Source organism: Neomonachus schauinslandi, chromosome 11 (genome assembly GCF_002201575.2).
Source record: "Neomonachus schauinslandi chromosome 11, ASM220157v2, whole genome shotgun sequence".
NCBI lineage: Eukaryota > Metazoa > Chordata > Mammalia > Carnivora > Phocidae > Neomonachus > Neomonachus schauinslandi.
Window position 1 is genome coordinate 91,908,869 of NC_058413.1, and position 27,958 is coordinate 91,936,826.

General features: G+C 46.3%; 1 protein-coding gene across 1 annotated transcript; it reads left to right on the forward strand.

Moving 5' to 3' along the window:
- The first annotated feature begins 237 nt into the window (after positions 1-237).
- SCN3B (sodium voltage-gated channel beta subunit 3) lies at positions 238-21,492 on the forward strand. The gene is made up of 5 exons (XM_021696500.1): positions 238-292; positions 8,481-8,644; positions 12,122-12,347; positions 16,679-16,817; positions 21,429-21,492. Exons 1-5 carry the CDS (start codon positions 238-240, stop codon positions 21,490-21,492), a joined length of 648 nt encoding a protein of 215 aa, XP_021552175.1.
- The last annotated feature ends 6,466 nt before the right edge of the window (positions 21,493-27,958 follow it).

The window sequence follows — 27,958 nt, forward strand, 5'->3', positions numbered from 1 at the left end:
ATCGGCTCCCTCGAATTGGGGCGGTGCGCCAGGGTAGCTTGGAGCTGAAACCCCCGCCCGGCTCGAAAAGCCCGGAAAGCCTCCCCAGTCGCTGGCGCTTGACCCTTATTTCAGTCAGAAAGTCGCCCTCTTGGGGCAGTTCGTCCCAAAGGGTTTCCTCGAAAGTATCTGAGAGGGCGAGTTGTTGACCGAGGGAATCTCTCTGTTTAGCCCCGGAAGCCACCCGCCGGAAAAAAGATGCCTGCCTTCAACAGATTGTTTCCCCTGGCTTCCCTCGTGCTCATCTTCTGGGGTAAGTACCAGCACCCTGCCGTGCGAGATGCAGATAACAGTAATAATGCCAACAATAATAACACTTAATTCATGTTTGTGACAGGAAGGAGCCCTGGTTGGCTTCCCTCTATGCTTGTCTGCCAGACATGGAGATCCATAGGGGTTCCATGAGAGCTGGGATTTTGAGATTGGAAAAACACCTCCTCACTCCTGCTGCTTTATTCCTGAGCTACCCTTGGTGGTTTTTCCACCCCTCTTCCTGTTTCCTGTTAATTCCAAAGTATTTTTTTCCCTTTTCCTTTGCTGAAAGGGAATGCAGCCACATTCATTATGAAAAATCTCGGTTGCATTTACATTTCATTTTTCAATGAGGAATCAGTCGGTCTTCAAATTAATTCCCATGTCTTTTTTCAAAAGCTGGATGCACGCATTTTGAAAATGAAAACACTTTAGCTGTTGGTCCATTTGTTTAAGTCTAATAAGGAAAATAGGCTTCAGCCATTTGCAGCTATGTCTTTGATAAATAGGCACCTGGGCATTGCATCTTTATTCTTTTTCATGAACATATGAAGCTAATGTGCTTTGGTGTTTGGGGAGCAATGTTTTTTTGCTTTCAAAAATGAATAGGTTCTTGTTTGCTGTGAGGAAATAAGGTGACCTTCTCCCTCTAAGTAAGGAAGACCTTCACTTGCAACACTAAGTCTAAGCAGAGAAGTGTCGGAGTGGGGTGCCTGCTTGTGTGTAGAGAGAGTTAATGAGTCTACGTGATAATGTCTGAATATGTGATTGAGAGAATGGTTTACTCTGTGGATGTATATGTCTCAGTGTTTGAATGTGTGTGTTAGCGTATGTCTGAGCATGTTAGAATGGGCATTTGAATGGACTGGTGAAGATGTGTGTGTGTGTGTGTGGTGGTTCTGTAGTTCTGGGCATCTCTGTCTTGGTGATTCTGATTAGATCCTCAGGTCAAATATAGGTGCTCTTCAGTTGATATATTGCTTCACATGATCTTCTACATTCCCACTTTTTCCATGCTTTTACCTTCCTTTATGCCAAAAATCAATAACCAGGATAATTAGAAGTGATTGTGCCCACCTGCTTTATTGAAAGTAGGCATGTGGGATTATTCTCCCATGCTTGGCATGAAACTCATTTCTGCCTGTGCAGTGGCAAATATGCTGATGGGAATTGCCTCTTTGCCTTAGTATCACTTTATTAAGCCTCCAGGACTTACTGGCTGCCAGCATTATCTGGATTTTGCATGTGACCAAAAGCAAAGCCAAGCTTCCTGTTGAACAAAATGCCTGATGAGACAGTCCGGGAAGGACAAGGAGGAAGAATAATGCCAGTCCCAAAGGCAGACCCACTGCCATCCATCCCCAGTAGAGTAGACTAGACCTGAAGATGAAGCAGACATAATAGGTTGCCAATGATCTCACTTGCCTTGAAGACTTAAGGCTGGGATTTCCTCCGGGGAGGCTAAGGCTAGGGACATGAGGCTTAGGAGAGGTTGGTCTGGCTGTATAAGAAAGAGTGTGAGTAAAGCAATGGGAGATGAAGTTGCAGAGAGCCTTCGAAAGGGCTCTACAGAGCCTTTCTTCCCAAACCTTAATTTAAATTTTTAGCATCCCTGACTGAATTCTAGTGGAGGAGGTGAGCATGCCTTATTCCAAGCACCTCTTAGGACTTACAAAGCCTGGCTTGGAGTCTTAGCTCTGCCATTAGCTTGCTATGTAACAACCTTAGAGTATGTGCTTCCTCATACGTGAAGTTTGGAAGTTGGGGCAGATAATGTTTAAGACTGAATAGTAAGGAATTATTTACAGAATATTGCTAAACTTGGCAGTGTCCACCCCTCTCCTCACTCCCACTCCCCACCCCACCCCAAAATAAAACCTTTGGAAGAAGTGTGTACATCGCACCCATCCTTGCTAATTCTCAGCTTCTTTATAACCAGAACATTGGTTCACGAAACTTAAAAGCTGCAGAAGGAAAGAGGGATGGTTCGGGAAACTTGGCCATCAGATGTAAAAGAAAGGGCCTCATTTCACAAATGCAATTTCATTTTATTTGAATGTAATTCTAGTATTGGAAACCACTTTGACTAGATACATTCTCCCTTCCCAAGCTGATTTTTCACATGATGCAAATATGAATGGAAAGAATCTTTTCTGTTATATTATTATCTGCATCTATTGAAAAACCTTCCCTTATTTCCTTTAATAACGTATATACTAATAATTAAAAAAAACCTCTACACTTCCCTGGTGCTTTACAGTTTACAAAGCATTTTTCAATCCAGTACTTCTTTTTGGTCACTGTATCAATCCTTGGGGGTAGTCAGGGAAAAATAGTATTATTTCTAATTTAGAGGTGAGAGAATGAGCTCAGGGAGAGGGAAGGACTTGCTAGAGAACTCTTGTCTTCTGATTTCAGTCTTCTAGTACTTGTTCTAACACTTCTTATGGACACATGTGCTACTATGCAGGATTGCCAGATAGGTATCTGTCCTCTCATCCCTTTTCTGAGCCACCACCCATCCTCTCCTCCTCCAAGCCATTGCCTTTCCTAAGGGCCTCCTTAGCCTCTAGTCCCAGGTCTACTCTCCCAGATGTCTGCCGTGTTGGGGAATGTTTTCCTCTCTTCTCCCAGCAGCCCATCTTGCTGCATCCCATTCTTTCAAGGCTCTGCTAAGTGACTGGCTACTCTGATAGGCAAATCATTTCAGGGTGTTAATATCTACAGATGACTTCTTTTATTACCCTCTTTTGGAAAGTATTTACATTCTATTTTTTTTTAAAGATTTTATTTATTTATTCAACGGATAGAGAGAGAGAGAGAGCACAAGTAGGCAGAGTGGCAGGCAGAGGGAGAGGGAGAAGCAGACTCTCCGCTGAGCAGGGAGCCGGACATGGGGTTTGATCCCAGGACCCCAGGATCATGACCTGAGCCGAAGGCAGCCGACTGAGCCACCCAGGCGCCCCAAGTATTTACATTCTAATCAAAGCCTTTATTGGGGTGCTTGGGTGTCTCAGTCATTAAACATCTGCCTTCAGCTCAGGTCACGGTCCCAGGGTCCTGGGATCAAGGCCCACATTGGGCTCCCTGGTCTGCGGGAAGCCTGCTTCTCCCTCTCCCACTCCTCCTGCTTGTGTTCCTTCTCTCGCTATGTCTCTATCTGTCAAGTAAATAAATAAAATCTTAAAAACAAAACAAAAACAAAAACAAAAATAAAACAGTGTGGCAACTGTTAAAAAAAAAAAAACCTTTATTATCTTAGCACAAAGGAAAGCATTCTAGAGCAAGCTCAGGAGGGGCAATATAGTAATGCCCAAAGAAGAAAAGATTAGAGGAGTTGGTTCAAAACACATTGCTCTCCACCTCATAATAGATTGATGCTATTCCTTAGTTAAATATAATCATTAGTAATAATATATTCTACCTTCTCAGAAGATTCTTATTTTTTTTTTAAATTTTTAAAAAAAAATTTATTTATTTATTTGAGAGAGAGAATGAGAGACAGAGAGCACGAGAGGGAAGAGGGTCAGAGGGAGAAGCAGACCCCCCGCTGAGCAGGGAGCCGGATGTGGGACTCGATCCCGGGACTCCAGGATCATGACCTGAGCTGCAGGCAGTCGCTTAACCAACTGAGCCACCCAGGCGCCCCTTCATTATTTTTTTTTAAATTTAATTTATTTATTTGAGAGAGAGAGAGAGCACAAGCAGGGGGAGCAGCAGAGGGAGAGGGAGAAGCAGTCTCCCCGCTGAGCAGAGAGCCCGACACAGGGCTCGATCCCAGGACCCTGAGATCATGACCTGAGCAGAAGGCAGACACTTAATGGACTGAGCCACCCAGGTGCCCCAAGTTTCCTCATTATTACTATGGAAATTGAAGAAGAGACCAAAAGTGAAGTGATTTTGGCCAAGACTATTCTAGCAGTTTATTATTTACAGTCAGCAATGTGGATTGAATACCTACCATATGTACAACCTTTCTTGGATATCTAGAGGATTTCATAGACAGAGAGGCAGTCTCCATGGGGCGGAGAAACAGATGTCACCTCTTGATGGAAGGAGCAGCAAGTCATATTGCAAAGGGCAAGCAAAGAGAGATGAGAGAATTTTGCGGCCATTTTGCAGTGTACTATCCAGGACCTCATGAGCAGAATTCTATGAGAAAGGAATCAGTAACGTTCGTTCTCTGATGATATCTTGGATTATTGTCATCTCAGGAGCAACTCAGAAAAAAGAGGGACTGCCATGCTATCCATTGTGATCCTCCTGACTGCATATATTCTGTCCTCCCTCCTTTAACTATAAATGAACTAACTGTGCTCCTATTTAAGACCAATTCATCTACTTGTTCATTAAAGCACATCACCTGTCACCTATTCGAGGATGTTGGTCCAGCAAATTATTCCTTTTCAAACCCCAACACCTCTACTACCACCTTCATCCAAGCAAAACCATTGAGCCATCTTTCGGTCTGATCAGTGTACCAGCCTCTTAACTATTCTCTTTGCTTCCACACTCGTTCTTCCTCACTTCCTCAGTTTATTCTCAACATAGCAGTCAGATCATGTAATTTTGTATAAATCATATCATTCTTCCACTCAGAATACTCCAGTATTCTCCAAGTCACTCTGAGCAAAAGTCCAAGTTCTAATTGTAGTCTACAAGACCAGCCGTGATCTGGCCCTGGCTTATGTGTCCTTCTTTCTCACTTTGTTCCCTGTGCTTTATTGTGCTCTTTGCTTTGACAGACACTCCCACCCTAGGACCCCCACAATGCTATGTCCTCTATTTGGCACACTTCCACACAGATATTCATGTATCTCCTTTCTTCCCCTCATTTCTTTCCTTCAGTGCCTGCTCATTCTCATGCTCTCAATGAGGCTGTTGCCAGTGTGCCTATGTCCCTCTACTCTGTTTTACTTTTTCTCATAGCACTTATTATAATGTAATGTCCCTTATTTTTCTCACCCTCCCCTGGAATGTAGAGTCCATGACAGCAGGGATGGTTTCTGTTTTGTTCCCTGTTGTGTTGTCTAGAACAGTGCCTGGCACACAGTATATTTGTTGAATAGGTGAACAAACAGATGAAGGGTAAAATACCTTAACAAGCGGTATGGGTACAAAGCACATTCATATAAATCATTCCATAGAATTTCCATGATGATTCCATTAGATAGATATTATTTTCAACATTCTGTTGATGAATAAACTGAGTCTCAGGGGTTAACGAGTAGATAAACCCAGGCCTTCGGTTGCCAAATACATCTTCATCCTGCCTCTGTATTTGTAACTGTGCGTTCCTTGGTACATTTTCCTCTGCTGCTTTGAAGTCATCATCATTGAACTAATTTACCTTTACCATGTCTCATTAAATATGAATGTGCCCCAAGGCTGCCTGCTACACAGAGTTCTCAATGCACATTCTCTGCACCTCTCTTCATTCCCAAACTTTTGCGCAGACCACACTTTCTTCTCTCTTTTTTTTTTCAACCAGGTCAGCAATCAAGACTTCAAACACAGCACATTCTTTTTTTTTTTTTAAGATTTTATTTATTTATTTGAGAGAGGGAGACAGAGACAGAGATAGTGAGAGAGAACACGAGTGGGGAGGAGAGAGAGAAGCAGGCTCCCCGCTCAGCGGGGAGCCTGATGCGGGGCTTGATCCCAGGTCTCTGGGATCATGACCTGGCCGAACGCAGACGCTTAACTGACTGAGCCACGCAGGTGCCCCAAAACACATCACATTCTGAAAGTGTTTCTGATCAGTTCTCTCCAGATATGGACCCTCTCCCCAAAAAGTGATGGTCCATATGCAGAAGCAGGAGACTCTCTTGCAGATTGCCCAATAAGACCAGTCCCAGCTTGCTTGGGAGTTTTAAAACCAATTAATTTTATTTTATGTTGATGTTTTAAATTTCATCATAGTGCCACTCTGTTTGTCTGTTTGTTTTTAAAGAAAGGCAGACTGCTGTATGCAGTGCCTTATTTGGATATGTCTGGAGTCTTGGAAGCTTGACTACCCTATGTTCCTTTACAAATGGACCTTGAGGGCTTGTTTGGAGGTTCTAGCAGGTGAGCACAGCTACTCATATACCCTTGAGCAAAGAACAGTCCTCCTCTACAAGGTTGTCCTCTGACTGAGTGCACAGTTTTGGGAGGGATGCACACGGGGTGGTGAGGAAAGAAGGGGACACCTGCTTAGCCAGACAGATCAGCCAAATTAATCCTGGCAATCAATGGGGTGACAGATCCCAGTGCCATCTGTTTTTTGAACTCTATGTTTAATAACGACATTTTTTGCCTTTGAAGCCGGTCACATGTAATTTATTTTTGACTCAATTAGTTGGTCAATCTCATTTTAAGCTCTAAAATAAAGCTTTCCTCTGCTGTTAGAGAGAACTGCCTGCCAATACAGAAACAGACTAGCCATTTATAGTGTACTAGCTTTTAAATATCAATGTATCAATGTGTATTGTTTCACTTTTAGGGGTTCTGTTTTTATTATTAATTCATGAGAAGGTAGCATCAGAAGGGGCCTTCGAAGTCCTGATATAAGAACGCTTCCTGGACATCCCACTTTTTAATCTTGTATACAGTGAAGTATGAACTCTTACCAAATAGTTTTTTGCATTTGTAAACAGCTTCAGCACCAGAAAATTATTATTATTTTTTTAATGAGCTAAACTTACTTTCTTGTAACTTTTGGAATTGGACAGAATTTATTTTCTCTTCCACAGGCCAGCCTTCAAATATTTGAAGACAGATAAGTTCTGTGTCCAAGCCAGGCACCCCTCATCCTCCCATCTGTTTCTCCCCAGACTTTGTCCCCAGATCCTTCTCCATCTTGTTCCCCTCTGGGCATGCACTCATTGAACAACTTCTTTTTGCAAACTGTGACACCCTGAACTGATCATAATGGTCCAGATTTGTTCTGAACAGTACGGAGGCACTGTTTCTCCCTCGTTCTGCACATTGTACGTCTGTTAATGCAGACCACATTTGCACTTGCTTTGTTGGCAGCCACATCCCACTTTTGACTCATTCTGAAAGTACGGTTTGATGTACTCGCCTTTTTTTATGGGTTACAAGTTTCTACAGGGCAGGGGCTGTAAGTCCAGACCTCCATGTGGCATACAAGGTGCCCCCCTCTTCTGACTTCTCTCCAGATTTGTTTCTTCCACTCCTATGCGAAAAGCATCACTCCAGCCGAGTGGTCAGTTCACTTGTCTTCCTCACTGCTGCTCCATCCCCAACCAGGCATCAGAATTAACTAAAATTTTTTAAAAAATTTTATTTATTTGAGAGAGAGAGTGAGAGAGAGAGAGCACAAGAGGGGGGAGGGTCAGAGGGAGAAGCAGACTCCCCGCTGAGCAGGGAGCCCGATGCGGGACTCGATCCAGGGACTCCAGGATCATGACCTGAGCTGAAGGCAGTCGCTTAACCAACTGAGCCACCCAGGCACCCTTAACTACAATTTTTTTCATAAAATTCAGATTTAATTACATATCTCCATGGCTTGCAAATATCTGACCCTTCATGTTGTGAAGGCCATACAAAGGTCTTCACAATGTGGTCCTCACTCCCTTTCTACACCCCAGCCTCATCTTCCTTTTCTTTCTCTCTCCCCTGTCCAACCAAGAATAATTGGCCCTCCTCTGGGAACAGAGAGCACGTCTCCAGCATAGCACTCATCATGGCCCATTTCATGATACTTAGGAGTATGTGTTCCCTGCTAGATTCTCGATGCCTTTAGGGTGTGGTTAGAGTTTCGTTCATCTTTGTGTCTCAGCCTAGCATCAGGCCTGGCATGGAGTAGACTTCAGTGAATGGTGGTTGAATGAAGGGGTGCGTGGATGGTCAATGGATGGGTGTGTGTGCCCTGTTTCCCTCCTAGACTCTAGTCTTTGAGGGCAGGGCTCAGGGCTGCGCCACATCCTAACTGCATCCTGGGAGGCTTGCAGTGAACTTCGGGTCGCCCATGGCCCCTCTAGCCCAATCCCTGCCTGCTCTGTGCATGCATCCTTGGGGAGCACAGGTGAAGATGTACATACATGTACATGCGATTTTCAAGCTTGTCTCATGATTCTTTCTTCTCTGTCTCTTCTCCCTCCCTCTCGTTCTCCAATGCCGCTCTCCTGGTGCCCGCCTCCCCAACACCTGCTGTTCCTTCCCTGTCACCGGCCTCTCTGCAGTCAGCGTCTGCGTCCCTGTGTGTGTGGAAGTACCCTCGGAGACAGAGGCCGTTCAGGGCAACCCCATGAAGCTGCGCTGCATTTCCTGCATGAAGAGGGAGGAGGTGGAGGCCACCACGGTGGTGGAGTGGTTCTACAGGCCCGAGGGCGGTAAAGATTTCCTTGTATGTCTGGCTGCTGACTCTGGCCTTTCTTTTGCTTGCCTCTGCTGTTATGTGCCTGGCTCCTGACAGTCTGGGGAACGAAAATCTGACAAACACTGGCTCTTTCTTTTCAAAGCACTGACAGCCCTGCAGCAGATGACTGACAGCCCAGCCCAGCTGCAAGCGTTCCTGGTTACAAGCAGGGGGAGGGGGAGAAGAGAGAAATAGCGCTCAGAGCCTACTGTGCGCTAGTCGCCCCATAAGGTGCTTCGCAGGTGTTTTTAATTCTCTGCACCACCGTAGTGGATGGATTGACTTAGTAGAAACGTTGAAATGACACTCAGCGTCATTATATGGAATAGCGTAGGTTAGCTCATTGAAATCTCACGATCCCAGTGAAATAAGAATGATAGGGATGACCAAGCTGCTTTTTTTTTCTAATTTAAATTCAATTAGCCAACTTACAGTACATCGTTAGTTTCAGATGTAATGTTCAATAATTTATCAGTTGCGTTTAACACCCAGTGCTCATCACACCATGTGCCCTCCTTAATGCCCATCACCCAATTACCCCATCCCCCCAGCCACCTCCTCCAAGCTGCTTTTCAACTGGTATACCCAGTACAGCTGCATCCGTGAGTAAAATATTTAAATAGTTCTTTTTTTTTTAAGATTTTATTTTATTTTAATTTTTTTTAAAGATTTTATTTATTTATTCATGAGAGACAGAGCGAGAGAGAGAAGCAGAGGGAGAAGCAGGCTCCCAAGGAGCAGGGAGCCCGATGCGGGACTTGATCCCAGGACCCTGGGATCATGACCTGAGCCGAAGGCAGACGCTCAACCATCTGAGCCACCCAGGCGCCCAAGATTTTATTTTTTATTTGACAGAGAGAGAGTGAGAGAGGGAACACAAGCAAGGGGAGTGGGAGAGGGAGAAGCAGGCTTCCTGCCGAGCAGGGAGCCCGATGCGGGGCTTGATCCCAGGATCCTGGGATCATGACCTGAGCCACCCAGGCGCCCTTAAGATTTTCTTATGGACCAGAGCTCTGGTTTCAGAAACAGGGAACAGCCAAGGGGAATTTGAGGGAGATGATTGCCTCCCAACCTACTAGGCTCTCCTTGTCTTGTTATTCACATCACATTTCATATGCTGATACGCAAGCAAGCTAACTCATCAGCAATAGTAGTAGAAAGAAGCAGCTAACTTGATTTAGCATCTTTTTTTTACCTGTTGCCTGGATTCTTTTTGCTTTGGGAGCATGTGAGCCCTTATCAATTAGCTTCTCTGATAGATTTTTTTTTTTAAAGATTTTATTTATTTGTTTGACAGAGAGAGACACAGCAAGAGAGGGAACACAAGCAGGGGGAGTGGGAGAGGGAGAAGCAGGCTTCCCGCAGAGCAGGGAGCCCGAAGCGGGGCTCGATCCCAGGACCCTGGGATCATGACCTGAGCCGAAGGCAGACGCTTAACAACTGAGCCACCCAGGCGCCCCAATATTTAAATAGTTCTATAGTGGATATTTGCCGTGCCAAGCCTCCCAAGTGGCCTCACCACCATCGGTCCCACTAGGAACCGCCGGACCTCCCCATGTTCTAGAGACTAAGGGATCACCCTGACTGAGCAGGGAGCCTCCAAGTCCCCTCCCTGTGCTGTGGCTAATGTCAGTTCTGATTGGTTGTTACACGCTTTGAATACCACCTTGGGGATGACCGTTACTCAGACTTTCAGTGACTCTAGAACCTCGCTGCCTGGGTTTGAGTCTGGATTCCACAACTTATAGGTTCTGTGCCCTGGGACAATTTGCTTTGCCCCTCTGTGCCTCAGTGTCCTCATTTCTAAAATGGGGGTGCAAACCATAGCTACCTCAGAGAATTGTCACCTTCAAAGTTGTTAGCTTTAATTTTTAATGTGTTTAGAATAGCCCTGGAATATAGGAAGCACTACATGTTTGCTAGAGAAAAGGTATACGTACATAAGTGAGGCACCTGGGGCCCAAAGAAGTTAAGTGAATAAGAGAGCTTAGATTCGAACCAGGGATACAAGGCTGTTTTTACTGCACTATCCCACCTTCCTGGAGGCAAGTTTCTTTTCTACAGACTTAATGGAGACAATAGCAGGGTGGAGTTGAGTGTTTGCTCCAATCGGGTGTCAGCACTGGGAGCAATAGACTCCCCTGAAATCTCGGGGTTCGCTCAGAGTTAACTGTGACCGAGGCTAGCCCCCAGGTTACAGGAACCCGATGCCTGGGCCAGATGCGAAGTCCCCCATTGACCTCAGGCCTTGTTTTATGCCCGCCACCAATTCTGCTGCCGGGTCTGCCCAAAATGAGTAGAGGTTGACTCAGAAGGAAGAAAAGAAACTTTAAAAAGTTGCAGTGGACATACAAAGCACTGCTGTCTCCTAGAAATTTTTCTGACAATGGGAATGTTCCGTACTTGGGCTGTCCGATGCAGTAACCACTGGCCACAGGTGGCCGCTGAGCCCTTGAAATGTGACTAGTGCAACGGAGGAACGGAATTTTACATTTTATTTCAATTCTAGTCATTTAATTTTTAATGTAAGTAGCCACGCATGCCAAGTGGAGACTGGAATGGACAGTACGGCTGTAGAGAATAAGAAGGTGGGGGTGTCTGAGAAAAGAAGTTTTGAGACCGTATTTCCATTATAATTCAGCCCAAAGTGAAAGACCTGAGGTGTGCATATCAGTTGGCAGCTCTGCTCATCTGTGACACTTTTTGCGTCCTGGGCCCCCTTCCCGTGACCTGACCCCGACTAACCACATCCTCTCAGTGAGAACCAGATCAGAGAGTCAAGTTTTGAGGTCAAGGCTTTCAGATGCCTTCGTGACTCAGGATGCTGCCTTTCTCGGTCTCTGCTCTGTTCTCTCACCGGCTGCGCCCTTGACACATCTTACGCTCTCTTGCTCTCTCTCTGTCTCCTTCCAATTCTTCCTTTCTCTCAATTTCCCCCTCCTGGTCTCCTGTATGCTTCACTCACCTTTTAAAAAATTTTTTAAAAAAGATTTTATTTATTTATTTGAAAGAGAGAGAGCACGAGCAGAGGGAGTGAGACGGGCAGTGGAGCCCAATGCGGGGCTCGATCCCAGCACCCTGGGATCATGACCTGAGCCAAAGGCAGACGCTTAACAACTGAGCCACCCAGGCGTCCCCTTCACTTACCTTCGTTTGTTATCTTTCCTTGCACCTCTTTTTTCCTGCCATCCTTCTTCCTGCCTCCCCCTTTCTGCCTCTTCTTTTGCTGTGTCCATACGCCCCAATACCTGTTTACCTTTGCTCGTCTTTCCCTGCCTTTCTCTCTTCCCTGCCCTCCTCTGAGCCTCCTCGTCCCACTCCCACACTTGGGATCTCCTTGTAACACTGTCCCCTTTCTTCCCTGTTCGTGCAAGTTCTGCTCCTTTGCTCTGCCCTGTCCCCATCCCGGCTCTCCTACCCAATTTTCTCTCCTGGCCCTACTCTCTTTTGCTTCTCTACCTGCAGATCTATGAGTATCGGAACGGCCAGCAGGAGGTGGAGAGCCCTTTCCAGGGACGCCTGCAATGGAATGGGAGCAAAGACTTGCAGGATGTGTCCATCACTGTGCTTAACGTCACTCTGAATGACTCCGGCCTCTACACCTGCAACGTGTCCCGGGAATTTGCTTTTGAGGCACACCGCCCCTTTGTGAAGACTACACGGCTGATACCCCTCCGAGTCACCGAGGAGGGTGAGGCTGGGGCACAGGGTCTCGAGGGTGCCCTGCTCTTGAGGGGAGGGAGGATAGAGGGTTTCCACACAAATGAGACCCTTGCGGAGTGCAAAACCCGTATATTGGGAGTGGTGATATCTAAAAATGTCACCATTGACTTGTCTTCCTTTAGCAGCCAGCTTCCTGCAAGCTGCCTGACAGCTTGCCTCTCGGTGCCTTTCTTCAGAGTGGAAAGGCTCAGAGATGAAAACAGAATGACCTCTTCCTTCACCCCCTCTCATCCTTAGAGAAAGAGGACAGCCTCCCTGAAGCCTAAAGGTGCCAAATCAGCTGCACCTGCTTCTCTGGCTTGTGTTGAATCCCTGACTCGATGGGCACAGAGAAATCTCATGAGGTTATCTAGAGGTCATCAAACTCTCCTGTATGTAAGCCATACATATCTCTGAACGGGCAGTGCTCAAACTTCAGCAAGCCTCAAAATCCCCTGCAGGACTTTTTAAAATGCAGACTTTCTGATTCTGTAGATAGAGCCTGGGAATTTGCACGTCTAACCAATTTTTTTTTTTAAAGATTTTATTTATTTATATGACAGAGAGACACAGAGAGAGAGGGAACACAAGCAGGGGGAGTGGGAGAGGGAGAAGCAGGCTTCCCGCGGAGCAGGGAGCCCGATGTGGGGCTCGATCCCAGGACCCTGGGATCATGACCTGAGCCGAAGGCAGACGCGTAACGACTGAGCCACCCAGGCGCCCCTTGCACGTCTAACCAATTGCCAGGAGATGCCCGAGCTGCTGGGGACCACACTTTGAGAACCACTGTTCTAAACCAAAGCTTGACAGCCTTTTGTCTTCTGTCCCCCCTCCACCCACACACACACAATAATCACACAAGCAACCCTCCTTCCCCATCCCTGGCATCTCTCATTTCATAACCTCATTCTCAGCTGGGAGAAACAAGTTTCTAGTCTTTAGTTGAAAATCTTCAGATTTCCCACAGCTAGTTTCTTGTTGGGGGGACAGGGAAGTCCTTTCATCAACCCAATTTAAATGTTCTCTTTTAATCCAGTCCAGAATCGTGATGGCGAGGTTTGAGTGTTCTCATGCAGGGTTCTTCTTGTGCTTTCAAGGGACTCCGGGAACTGTGGCTCCCAGCCCCTTGCAAACACTCCCTCAAGTGTCAGAAGACTGATACATGGACCTCCTTGTGTGTCTTCTCATCCAGGTTAAACGATGGTTCCATTTTTCTTAGCCTCTTCTCAAGCATTCTATTTCCAGCATCTTCTTAGCATTATTGCTGCCCCAAGATGCAGAATGGTGAGCAGGCAATAGGTGTGGAGCTTGAAAGAAGAGGTCAAAGTCAAGATAGGGCTCTTCCTAGGATTCCCAAGAATCCCAACTTCCACACCACAAGTTTATTTTTTTTCTCATGTTATTGTGATAGAATTCATAAAGCAAACTTGAGAGCGAATGGCCGGGCAAGAGAGGTCACGACTTTGTCCTGATGCGGACAATATGATTAAAACGGAAGGTAGGTCAGTTCTGAACGTGCAGAAGCACTCACAGACCACTGACATTTAGACCTGATGAGCCATTTTCCGCTCTGAGCCCGTCTCCTCTTGTGTACAACGAGTAGGTTGGACCAGAAGCTCTCTAAGGTATTTTTCTGTTCCCAAGTTCCATTATGCTGTTTACACACCTCTTCCTCCCGGGAGGAGAGGCTGGCGCCCTCTGCTGCTCACCGCCGGGAACTGCAGGCCGCTGTCGGCCAGCCCCTCGGAAGGTGCCTGTCTCCACCCACTGCTTTCTCAAGCTTTTGCCTCCAGAGACCCCCGCGCAGCCAGTGGAAAGTGTGGCAAAGCTGAACCAGTCCGCCTGCTGGGCACCAGAGCAAGGCCTGGGTAGAAATAGAGGGAAACCAAGTTTGTTATCAGACCCACAGAGCCTCGTGGGGTGCTAGGACTGGGAGGAAGCTTGGCGCTCACTTCATCCAGGTGTTCTGAACAAAGAGTAGGTGTCAGAATCGCCCAGGGGCTTGTCTTCATTGTAGACCTCTCCGTACCACTCTTGTGGGTATGAGTTCGGTAGGCTGGAGTGAGGTCTGGTGTATGTCAGTAGAAATGACTCCCTTGGTGATTGATTGGAGGTTGCAGCTCTGGTGCCCCTCACTTTGTGGTGGGGAGATCAGTGAGGGTCTTGCCTAGAGACGTGAAGCAAATTGGCACCAGACGCAGGACTACAAGCCAGCTCTTTTGCCCACTGGGCTAGCTCTATGTCCACTGCATCTTTTCCTTCTACCACCATCCCATTCCCCGCTACTCTTTCTTTCTTCTCCTTCTTTTCAGAACTTTTTTCCCTTCCTTCTTCCCTTCCCCCTTCCTTTCCCTTTCTTCCCCTTCCTTTCCCCTTCCCTTTCCCCTTCCCTTTCCCTTCTCCTTCCTCTCTTTCTTTTCCTCTGTGACCCCTTGGCAGCCTCTGAGAATACCTCCCCCCAGATACTCACTGCTCCCATAAGGCTCAGAGCTACACACTCCACCATGACACACCCCACCACATTTCCTCCATTCCTATGGTCTCCCAGAATCTCTCTGGTTCTCTTTGTTCAAGCTGAAATTATCCTACTTTAAGCTCTGCCCTCCTGGCTCTAAGACAAAAATCTGAGGTCTCTTCACCTAGAAGTGACTAAAAGTAGTGAGCACAGATACCTTCCTGTGTTACTACTTCTGGGCTATTACATTTAAAAAGTGCACACTTTAAGAAGAATACATCATAAATCAGGTAGTGTCAAGCCCACGAAAAGACATTTGATGTGTATGGTGTTCTTCCGTGCCTCAAGCGGCATCTGACCTCCAGCTCTGGGAGGTCCAGCATCCAGGAAACCTGGACGATCGTGAAGACTTTGGACTGCTTTTCTGAGCTGAGGGTCATGGCTATGGCTATTCTGTGCTTTCAGTGAGCTAATGGGCAAGGCCTTATGGATGACCGGGGCCTCTGGATAACCAAGGACCATGAATCTAGTTTACTGGTAGGAGTTAGCAATGGGACATGTGGCTACAGCCTTCCTTCCCACTAGAAAGGAAGATCTATCAGGACATTTGCCATATATCATGTTTTAATTGTCATTTTGATTGGCCATGAAACAAAGATCAATATTTATTTATATTCATGCATTCAACAAATACTTACTGAGTACTTCAAATATTCCGGGATGAGACGACAGGCTGATAATTCAGAAATAAGTAAAATATGTCCTTAATAAGCACACCATCAGTAGAGAAGAGAGAGAAACACATGACACCCTGAGAGGTGTCACGATGGACGGATGAGGAAAAGTGCATGGAGGAGGACATGGAGAGCTCTGCATGAGAGGCTGAGGAAGGTTTCACAGACGGGGGCCCTTCAGTGGCATTGGGGAGAATGCTCAGGGGACTGAAAACCAGGAGGGGATATTGAGACAGAGGTAGCAGAGGGGAGTGCAGTACCATCGAGGAAAAGGAAAGGGGATGAATAGATGTCCACAGATCCCAAAAGACCACAGTGTATATGGGAAGTGAAGTTTGGCCGGTGCGTCGAATGGCAATGAGGAGAAAAGGGCTGGACTGTGAATGGTCTTACATGTCGCGCTAACAGAGTTTGGTCTTTTTCCTGAGGGCAGCTGGGAACATGGAGGGTTCTACGCATGAAAATGGCAGGATCAGATTTGTGTTTCAGAAAGCCCGGTTAATACATGGAATGCTCCAATTCTCCTTTCTGTTTGGGTTTGGGATGACGTGGAAGGAAGACGGACTGGGAAGGACCTTGTTTCCAAATCCAGACTTGTAGAGAACACGCCCCAGCTCACCGGGCCGGCTGACTGCCCTGGCCCCGGACACGTTTCCCACGCTCTCTCCCTGTGCTACGCTAAGGTCAGAGGACCCGGGTGGTTGAACTGGACATGTTCCCCACATCGGTGTAGACCTTCACATCTCACAAGACGTTCTGGAACACACTAGGTAATGTAATGGTGGGAACTGTTACCCTTACCTTACACTGTAGGGAGATGAGTCTCAAATAAGGGAAATGGCTCTGCACATAAAATTGGGACCCAGCTCTTACATCTCGCTCAGCTCCAGGATTCCTTCCACTGCTCTGTTATTTCTTCCTCCGCAGCCCCCACTCCAGAAGAAAGTCGGTGAGAAAGTGGACAGAGAGGAGTGTCAGAGGATATTAAATCTCTCCAACATCTTCCCGAGCTCCTTAGCCCCAGGGCTTATTTAAGCCCCACTTGAAAATAGGGCTCCTATATCTTGGAGCCAGGGACAGATCTGGCTTTGTTGGGCATGCATATTCTGAGCCTCACTCTCCCCCTTGCAGCTGGAGAGGACTTCACCTCTGTGGTCTCAGAGATCATGATGTACATCCTCCTGGTCTTCCTCACCTTGTGGCTGCTCATTGAGATGATATATTGCTACAGGAAGGTCTCAAAGGCTGAAGAGGCAGCCCAAGAAAATGCGTAAGTTCTAAGACGCCAAAATAATGCTAGCGGCCACCTTCAGAGGGCTTGCTCTCACAGATGAGGTGCTAAGTAATCAACACAGTCCTCCGCTCCCCTCCCTCCAGCCTTCGAGGTAGGCAGCACTGATATACCTATTTTCCAGATGAGGAAACAGCCCGGGAGAGTTTGCCCAAGACCATTATAAGAGGCAAAGCAAGGTTTCGATTTGGGCCCGCTGACTTTTAATGGGCACTCTTAACCTCTGATGTAAAATAAAGCCCATAAGCTACCATCACAATCCTATGAAATGAGCTTTATTATGACCATCTTACAGATGCTGAAGCAGGCTTCTAGAGGTTAAGTGCCTTGCTGAAGCCACACAGAAAATGAGAGGAGCAGCTGGGATTTAGGCCTCTCGATTCCAAACGTTCATGTTCTTTCTGTCACACTCAGCCATTTGTTGGCTCATCAGGCTGTCTGGGCACTGCCTTTTCTTAGCTAAGGAGCTCCAAGCCACACGTTCTTTGCCCTGGAGCTCGGCAGCAATTGAATACCCAAAATAGGGGCTCTCATCCTCCAATGTCCAGACCTTACCTTGGCCATGTTCACCAAGGCCCTAGTCACTTGGGAGTGAGCACATCTGAGAAATAATGGGGTCTGAGAATCTCAGAGGCCGCTCTGGCCTGTTATTCGGGGAGAAGAAAGGACAGAACTGTCATAGATTTACAAGGCTAGCAACATTGCTGAGGTGATATCCTAAAAACTGTAGGCAGATAACATCACTTAAAAATGTTTGATAAAGTATTTTGCATGGTACCTATGATCTCAGGAAAGTAAAAATTACAACTGATATAAGGAGAGAAAGTAATGATATGCTGGGGGAGATTGTCACTCCTGGTGAAACCTAGGTGCTCAGATTTTATTGCTTAGACAGAAAGTGCCTACAACTGGGCCTGCACAAAAAAACAGAGTTGGAACTGAGGCCTCCAGCAGAGCCAGGATCCTCCAAAGGCTATACAACACATGCCAAGGACAGATCAGAAAATCAGTCCGCCAGCCTAGGGAAAAACCCAAGGAAACTTACCTATCTTGACCTGACTCCCAAAAGAAACATGAAAGATTCTTGAGAATTAGTAACCACAAGCCTGTAGTCACAATGTTTGGGATTTAAATTTATACTACCTACATGATCCAGGAACCTAGTCTGAGCTGAGAAATTCAATTAAAAAATTAGTCTCCAGACAGTGATAACTATGTAGAAGAAATGGAAAACGATTCTGAAGGGACCCTCTCTCCGCTGAGGCGTACCAGGATTCCCCACGTAAGGCACTGCTGAATCTGATTTCACAGTCTGATCCAAAGCTAAAAAGTAGCACAAGCAAGAGAAGGAACAAATGGTAGGATTAAATCCCAGGAACTTCAGACACAAGAAGGACCTGGTAGAATTTTGAAAATAAGTTCATTTGAAAGAGTTAAAGCAATGAAAGGAGGAACCAAAAGCATAAGAATAGAATCAGTTGCTAAGAAAAACAAGCAGGCAGAGTTTATTTTATTTTTTAAAGATTTTATTTATTTATTTGACAGAGCGAGAGCGAGAGCGAGAGAGAGAGAGAGAGAGAGAGCACAAGCAGGGGGGAGCGGGAGAGGAAGAAGCAGGCTCCCCGCTGAGCAGAGAGCCGGATGCGGGACTCGATCCCAGCAACCTGGGATCATGACCTGAGCCAAAGGCAGATGCTTAACTGACTGAGCCACCCACACACCCCACAAACAGGCAGATTTTAAATAGGAATTTAAGAAATCTGGAAATGAAAAATATAGTCAATAAAATGTAAAACTTGATGGAGGGGTTCACCAGAAGATTAGATACAGACAAGCAGGCCATAAACCTAAGGAAATTATACAGAATGAAGCACAGAGATCTAAAAAGATGGAATATCACAATGAAACATGAAGAAAGAAAATGAGAATACCCATTAGGATAGAACAGACAAAATGGAGGAGAAACAATATTGAGAGATACAGCGGCTGAGGAAAGACTCCTCAGATCCAGGAAGCACCACGTGTTCTGAGCAGGATAAATACTAAACCAGAACACCAGTCGTCTCTAAACTGATAAAGGGCAGCTACTCAGATTACCTCCAGCAAATACCACCTGGGTTGGAACTGCCTATAATATTAGAAACATGTCTCCCGGCTTCTATTCAATATTAACTAGCAGATCCCAGGCAGTGTCCTAAGTAAATACAAAGAAAAAAAAAAAAGTAAAAATTGTAAGGGAAGACACCGAAGTATCATGATTCACACCCAATATAATGATCTATTGTTGGTTGGCAACCTCCTCTGGAGTTTCCCCGGTGTGATTGGAGGGCAGGGAGAGATGGAAGGAAGAGGCGGGCCACTCCAGATGGGTAGGTGGCCAATTGAATAAACCAGGGGAATTACTTACAAGGCTTTTCTTGGGCAGCCACAGGACGAGCCTGCCAGAATCTTAAAGGTCTGTGTAAAGGCCTTAACTAGGTTCAGAGAGGTGTATTGTCCAGATAGTCTCAATACCACATCACTGTCTTAAGACGGTGTCCCTGGGGCAGCTTCTGGGAATGGGGAAGGCAGGTAGAGTGCACACTCCAAGGAAAGCTGTGGAGGGGGCGGGTCTTGACTGCTGGAGTCCAGCTCATGGGTTACCCGACAGCCACGTCCTGCCCATGACTTCCTCCACCACCTACATAGAAAATCCAAGGGAATCTATGAACAAACCATCAGAGCTAGTGAGAACATTCCACGAGATTGTAGATACAAATCAAAACATAAAAGTATAAAAATCACCTATAGTCCAGCCACAAACATTTAGAAAAACTTTGAAATAGTTAAAACATTTGAAAAAATTTCCATTACAGTAGCAACAAACACTCTCCAGTACCTGGGAATACATTTGATAGAGGTGTGTGAGACCTTTAAGGAGAAAATTACAATACTTTACTGAAAGACTTAAGACCTAAATAAATGAGAGAATAAAACCTCACTGATGGAAACATGGCAATTCTCTCTGAAATTAATCTGTAAATTCAATGACATTTCCATCAAAATCCCGATTGGATTGTTCAAGGAACTCAATTAGCAGATTATTAAAAGTCACATGGAAGACCAAAGGGCCAAAACTAGTCCAAACTAAGTGATGGCCAGATAGTGACTATTTTCTCCACAGGGTCTCTGTTGTGTATTATTCTTTGGTTTTGCTTCTTGGTTGGCAACCCTTCTGATCATACTTAGCTCATGAGCCATGGTTTGCCTATTTCAAAGAAAGAACAATATTTAGCGAATATAGCTGGTAGGACTTCTTCTATCCGATATGAAGATTTCTTATAGAGCTATTAAAGAGTTTGTCCTGACAGGACATACAGCACAAAGAGAGCAAAACTGAGAGCCCCCCCCCTCCAAATAGATCAAGAAAAAAAGATTCCCCATCTCTCACACTAAAGAGAAATAAATTGTAAGTGGATTTAGAGACGAGGTAAAATGTACAACTTGAAAATCCTATCAAGGGAAAAGAGAAGCCCCTATCTTCATTACCTTAGGATAGAGAGGATTTCTTAAAATACAAAAGGCACAGAGAGGAAGGAAGGATAATTTTCATGACACTATATATGAAAATCAATTGTACATTGCAAGAATCATCCATAAGCAAAGTTTAGAGACAACAGACCAGGAGAAGATATTTTCAGGACATGAAACAATCAAAGAAAAACCCAGGGGTGCCTGAGTGGCTCAGTCAGTTAAGTGACTGACTCTTTATTTTGGCTCAGGTCATGATCTTAGGGTCCTGGGATCGAGCACTGTGTTGAGTTCCATGCTCAACGGGGAGATTGCTTCAGGATTCATTCTCTTCTCTCTCCCTCTGCCCCTCCCCCTAAAATAAATAAATAAAACCTAAAGAAAAGAAAAGAAAAATCCATGAGAAAAAGACAGGTATCTCAGAAGGAAAACTGGCAAAGCAAATGAATGGTCAAATTACAGAAGCAGAAACCCAAATCACCTAAAAACTTATGAAAAGATGTACAATGTCAGCAGTAATCAGGGAAATGGATATTAAAGCCACTATAAAATATAATTTTAGGGGCGCCTGGATGGCTCGGTCGTTAAGCGTCTGCCTTCGGCTCGGGTCATGATCCCGGGGTCCTGGGATCGAGCCCCACATCGGGCTCCCTGCTCAGCCAGGAGCCTGCCTCTCCCTCTCCCACTCCCCCTGCTTGTGTTCCCTCTCTAGCTGTCTCTCTCTCTGTATCAAATAAATAAATTAAAAAATCTTTAAAAAAATATATATATATATATAATTTCACACCCAGCAGTGTGGCCAACATTTTAGCCTAACAATAGGAAGTCCTGAGACCCATGTGGTTAAATGGGAAGATTCATGCATTGCTAGTGGAAGGAAAAAAATATAGACAACGCCTAGTATTCTAGTCCCTGCTGAAAGGGCCATTCTAGTTTTCTCTTGGGAAACACAGGCAGAAGGAAATGCAGAGCTGTTCTGCAGACATCCTTGTTCCTGTGCCCCTGCTCCTTCCCTTTTCTTGGGTTCCCACCCCTGGGTACAAAAGGACTGATTCTCTTCTCCCGTCTGCGCTCCTCCAGGTCTGACTACCTTGCCATCCCGTCCGAGAACAAAGAGAGCTCAGCGGTGCCAGTGGAGGAATAGAAGGGTGTGCCCGAGGTGATGTGCAGGGAAGGACCGGGGAAGGTGCATCAGGATGGCAGCTTGTACAAGTGACTGTATCCATCCACACCCAAGTGACTTTAAATTTGACCCCTTAGATTTCTACCCTACCCAGAGTCCCCACCCTCAGGGTACTACCCTAAGTTGATGATGCCCAGGTCACAGAGCTTTACGTCAAGCCCTTCAGAAGGTAAATTGCTTTGGCCTGAGTGTTGGAGCAACTTGAACTTCTTTCCCGCCGTGACAAAAAGTAATACCCCCACTCCCTCCTTTGCAAGAATTGTGGATTTGGTCAGAGTCTTTGGCTGGGCTGGACTGGGCCAGGCTGGAAATTCTCAGTGAGTTGTTTTATCATTGGTAGGTGGTCTGGACACTGAGGGACTGGATATTCCAGGTTCAGTGATGTCAACAGCATCAGGAGGATGCCCCAGGGGCCACATCACTTCCCCTCATGCATCCATCCTTCTACTCATTCATGATACAGCTGCTCACGTCTGAACTTTCACCTCTGACTTCCTAACTCCATCAGACCTCTGCACACCCTAAGATGTTGCCAGAACTGAGGAGCCAACATTTCTACACGGACTCAACCTCACCCTGTCCTAGCTTTAAAGGAGCTCCCATGCCAACCGGACTTCTTCCCTGGGCTCCAAATGACTCTGTACAAATGCGGGAGATGGCACATCGCTCTGTCCCTAACTGGCTGGAACTGGCTGCATTCATTGCTGCAAGTGAATGGATGTCTTCATGGAAGGAAGCGGGAATGGCTAATGCGGGTTAAAGCAAGAGTGTCATGAAGTAGGATTCCTCGAAGTCAATTTTTTCAAGTTCCTGGCCCACTTGACTAGAGCATCAGAGCAAAGCATGCCTTTCTAGATTCTTCAGTGATAGAAAGCTTACGAAGCAGGGACCAAAATATTCCCGGAACTTGGTACTCTAGGGCTCGATCCGGATAGGTCTCGAAGGCCTAAGTTGGGCTCAGTCCTTCAAGAAGCCAAACACAGAAGTGGCTCTTAAAAGTCATACAACATGTTCATAACCCTATTAGGGTAAAGAGTGTGTGCCCTCCAAGGGGAGCGCCCACCTGAGATAGCTGGGAAGCATTATTTCCCTGTGGGCATTGGAACAGAAATTCCTAAATTCTTCCTCTCAAAATTCCTGTAGATCAGTATTATTCCTCATTTTACAGGAGGCAACTGGGACTCAGACTGGGCTCAATTGAGTAAGAGACTTCAGAGACTAAACTGGAACATAGTAAGCCTTAGGTGCTGCCCAGTTGAGACTTTCGGAGATGGGATAATTTTGTTTTTAAAAAGACCTTGAAACTGAGCTTGGCCATGGCCATGCCTTGTTCACAAGCACAGGGGGTGGACTGCCTGGCTGAAGTTAACTCTGATAGAGTCAGGTAACGAAACTGGCTGAAAGGCCTGGAGTAGGACACGGGGTAGACTGGAAGAATTTCCTCAGTGAAGATGAAAACTCCTCCAGAAGGAGGTTGCATCTGGGAAGCATATTTAAACTAAGAAATGTGCTTTGTAGTCTCAGATGGATGACCGTGAATGAGTGAAGTGATGGGCAGGGCTAGGTGGCTTCCAAATATTTCACCCGTGAATCCATGATGTCTTGCTGTTGGGTTTTTTATGGACTTTGGGAGAGCAGAGGAACACTGAAAAAATTTTAGTCAGTATCTCATTTCATTTCAATTGAGTGACTGGTCCAAGTGTGATGTCCTTCAGCACCTAGTGAGGAGGAAGGGAAGGCTGCTTTATGGGCTATGAAAGCATGTTGGTGGCAGGGCTCAGGCAGCGAGAGGTCCCTCAGATCTGGGGGAATTTATGAGAGAAAGAGCATGCTCCACTGACTCTGGGCCTCACCCAACAAGCTTGTTTTTTTTTTTTTTTTTCAACTCTTCCATCCTTGGGGGATCTACTTGAAACAAATCCTTGTTCACATCTTCAAGAGCCCAATTTTACCGAAGAAAATACTTTCAGTAAACTCAAGGCCTTTTTCATTGGTAATTTCCCACACAATTCCTCTGAAATAGGCGAAAGAATATAAATCAGTTTTCGTCCTTTGTCATTAGGAAGATAGATAGGCACAGATTTCTGTGAGGTCTTCCCAGTCCCATGGCTGGTGGATGGCCAAGCTTACAGCAGAAGTAAGCTACTTACTATGAGCCCACCCTCCTCTTGCTTCCGGTAGACAATGCATCTAACTCATAATCAAGTAGTATGCACGATGGCTGCCTTTTCTCTTTTTAAAAAGCCCAACCCAGGTATTTCCTGAGTGCTTTTTATTAATGAGTTCAATGCACCTATCATTTTTTCTCCTTCTTTATCTTTTAAGGAATCTTCTCCACCCTTCTCATCCTTAACCCTGTCATTAGAGCAATCTGGCTTACATAGTGCTTTCGTTTCCGCTACCTTAGTTCTTCTCCACAAGTAGCCCTGTGAGGTGGGTATTACTGATACCTGTGTAACAGATGAGCACACTGAGGCTGTCTGAGGCTAAGCAGCTTTGCCACATCCTACATTCGTACAGCTGGTAAGTGGAGAGCTGGGGTCAGGTCTTCGGACTCCTGGCCCAGTTCCCTTTCCACTCAGAGCACAGCTGCTTCCTTCCCTCTCATTGTGGAACGTCCATCTCATCTTCGCCTCTCTTGCATGTCCCGAGGTGTTGGACATTTCTCACCCTTGACCCCACTCAACAGCTCCTCTGCCACTTTGCTTCTTAGCAGGTGCTTGCGATGTGCTTTGAGACTCTATCTCATTTTGGTTTTCCCTTTCTAGTTCGTTCGCACATCGCTCTTTCTCCTGAATGGCAATTCAACTCCTTCCTGGGAGACTTGATTGGGACTACAAAACTAAGGGTACTGTGATCCCCAACCTGCTTCAAATCCTCCCCATTCTGTTTCTCCCCATATTCCTAGGGGAGCCAGACCAAATGTGCATTGCTCTGGAAATTTCATCTGGCATGTTGCACTTATGAAAGGGCTTAGAAATGTTCTCAAGGGCTATTACTACTTTAGGAACCCCATCTGTTGTCTTGGTGCTGGGTATTTCCCCTGACTGATTCCCTCAATAACACAATTCACTGAAGGCCAGGCCAGGCTGGGTCTGATTTTTGCTTTCCTACTGCTGTAACAGCCAAGAACTTGATTGCTCAACTCGGTTGGCACTGTAGACACCCTGCCCTACTGACCTTTACTGTCAGTTCAGTCTTAGAGCACAGCCCCAACTCCTTCACGTTAATACTCCGACAGTCGGGGCCTGTCCCTACCCCAACCTTTACTTTCAATCTGTTTAAAAGCATTATCCTTTACTTCCTCCATCCCCCAATATCCACACATCCAGATTTCTGATTCTCTGAGTTTCTGCTTTCTCTTTCGATGCCCAACTAGACAGGTTAGTAGGAAAGGAATTTTTCAAAGCAGGAACATGCTGGAGAAACGTGTGCAGCAGAGAATGGTTAAGAGACAGTGGTAGCTCCCAACAAAACTACTAGATCAAAAAGGAAAGTACACCCAACCCAGGATCTGTGAACCTACCTGACATCAGAGGACAGAGGCTGTGTAATTGGCATCTCTGCAGGAAGATGCAAGAGCCAGACACATTTCAGATCTTGGTTCCCCTTTCCCCAGTTAACATAGAAATGGAAAAATACAACAAACAAAAAAGCCTTCCTCTCCCCTCCTTTTGTACATGGAAGATTCCCCAACCCAGTGAATTCACCTAGTTCCTGTGAGTGTATCTGAGTGGTACCGGTGTGTTCACCCTCCGATCATCCATCCATTCCGCGTTTCTGCACGCACTCTGTCTCAAGCACCAATCTGGAGCCTCCGCGTGCCCCCGTGGCCTTAGGTCTGAAAAATACCATCAGCCAAGTTCTTCCTAATCTCTTAAAGTCCACCGTGGTAGATAACTCATGTCGGGCTATCTTACTTGAGTTTATTGTAGGACCCAGTAGATAAGCACATGAAGCAAGTCTGAGTTGTGGAAGATCAGACTTCACCCCTAGCCTAGGCCAGCTAAGCCTCAAAGCTGGTAATACCCCTTTTCCCCCCTGAATCACCATCCGGCAAGAGCTACATCTGATGGCAGTTTGTGTGATGGGGAGGGGGTCTGCAGAAGCCCGAGTGCTTGTAGATTTGGGAAACACCATCAAACACAATTAGCAAACTCTTGCGGTCTTGTAACTGATGCATCTCTTTGCCACATCATCACCTTCATATTGCCTTTTCTTAATTTTCCATAGCCAATCTTTTTCTGAACTCTAGAAATGTTGTTCCTGATCACCCACGAGCTCCACAACTTAATGCCAGTACGTAGTGTTTTTCAGGAAATACCCTGTTCCTGTCAATAAAGTGTCTCTAAACGCGGCTTGCTCTGTCTGGTTTTGCTCTACTATGTGTATCTGATATGCATACTATGGCTTCTACCTCCCTCCCCAGCCTGCATCAACTCCTGAACTCACCATCAGTGGGTATTTTCCCGGAGAACAAAAAATGCATTTAATAGTCTAGAATTAAACAATACAAATGTGTGATGTAGCCTTCCTTCTCCTCCTTCCCTCCCCAAATCAAAGGAACACAAGAGTCGCCAGTCCTCTCCCGCCTGACACCAAGTAAGTTTCCCATCGCGTGGTGAGGGGAGAACTCCAAGAAAGACCTAATGAGGGGAGGGGGCCAGATTCCCCGACCAGTCCAGGCTAACAAGGAAATAAGGCAAAGCTGTCTCTCAATGTCCATCTTCCTGAAGTGCCAAGGCACAAAAGGGAAAAGTTAAGTAGGACATTGTCATTGGGATTCACAGCATATGATAATATGCTTCTTTAATAATAGTACTGCTTGGAGTTCCTAGGTGGTGCAGCCGGTTGAGCACCCGACTCTTGGTTTTGGCTCCGGTCGTGATCTCAAGGTTGTGAGATTGAGCCCCACACTGGGCTCCATGCTCAGCGTGCAGTCTGCTTGAGATTCTCTCCCTCTCCCTCTGCCCCTCCCGCTCTCTGATAAATGAATCTTTTAAAAAGTACTGGTTAATAATGAAATAAAAATTCTCTTAGTAGAGTAGCAGCCACTATATGAAGAAACACACACACACACATTTTGTATATCTCTAAAAAACTGAGGCTTGGAATAATGGATGGGGACCAAGGTCACAAAGCTGATAAATAGTGATGCTGCAATCCGTACTCTGGTCTGATTTTAAAACTTCTTATCCATCTGACTCTATCAGGCGGCCTGCCTTCCTAGGAAAGGGCATCCTAGATGTTGGGCAGATGGCTGGGCATATGTGTATGGGCATGCCCCCCCCCCCCCCCCCTCCTTTGGGCCTTGCCCTCATCACATCTGGGAGGACCAAAAACATTTGGGACGATGAGCACTAATGAACTGAGCAATAAGCACACACACCATTTATTATTTGTAGTTCAATACTTTTTTCGTTTAATTCATACTGTACTTCCATGGCTCTAGCTACTTTACATTAAGATTTGGCTGGGAAGCTGTGTACGGTTCTAGGTAATAGCAGTTAAGTTTTCAGACCTTGCGCACAGCGCCAGGCAAAGTACAGTTCTAGATCCAAATACAGATGGCCAGACAACTCGACTGCAATCAACCTGTGTTCTTTCCCATATATGGCCCAGTGCAGGTGTTGGGGACTGCTCCCTCTGCCCGACCCCACTCCACCCCTTGTCAGGATCATCCAGGGGCCACTGGGGCGGCCTCTGACCCATCTCTCCCCATCTTGGAGTCTAGGTTGAGTGTGGGGGCGGGGGGGGGAAGCACCATGGGTTTGGGAAGATGATCTGGTCCATGCAGAGAGTGGTCTGGCCCTAGAGTGCAGGACAGGGAAATGTGGGGAGCCACACTACCGTCGGCAAAAACGGCTGCTTTTGCTACGCAATCTCAGCACGTGGCATCCGAGCCCAGGGCCAACTCCCCAGACAGAGCCAGCTGTCTCTCCCAGGGCAGAGGCCACCATTTTGCTTCTGCAGCATCTCACTGTGTTGAGAGAAGCAAGGAGGCCAAGGGGGCAGAGATGACGGTATTCTTTATGCTTTCACATGTCGGGCAGATCGTCTGGCATCGGCTCCTCTTGGCAGGCAAGGTGCTTCTCGCCAGCAGCCAAGGCTCCAATCCAGGCTCCCAGGCCTGCTGAGGACCTCAAGTCACAACAGAAAACAATGCCCAAGACCCCTGAGCTGTCGCACAGAACACCAAGACAGGGAGCTGGCTGGGCCCGTCACAGCCATGGCTGGAGCACGAGTGAGGTAACGAGGCTGGGCAGAGAGGTGGGAAGGGGCGCTCTCTACACCTTGTGCAAATTCCTGCTCCACATCAGGGAAGCAGGGGCGTTAAAGAGACGGCCTTCCGGAAAAACGCTCCACTCGGACCCAAAACGCATCTTCTGGAAGAAAACATAGAGGTGGAGGGAGTGGGGCCAGCCTG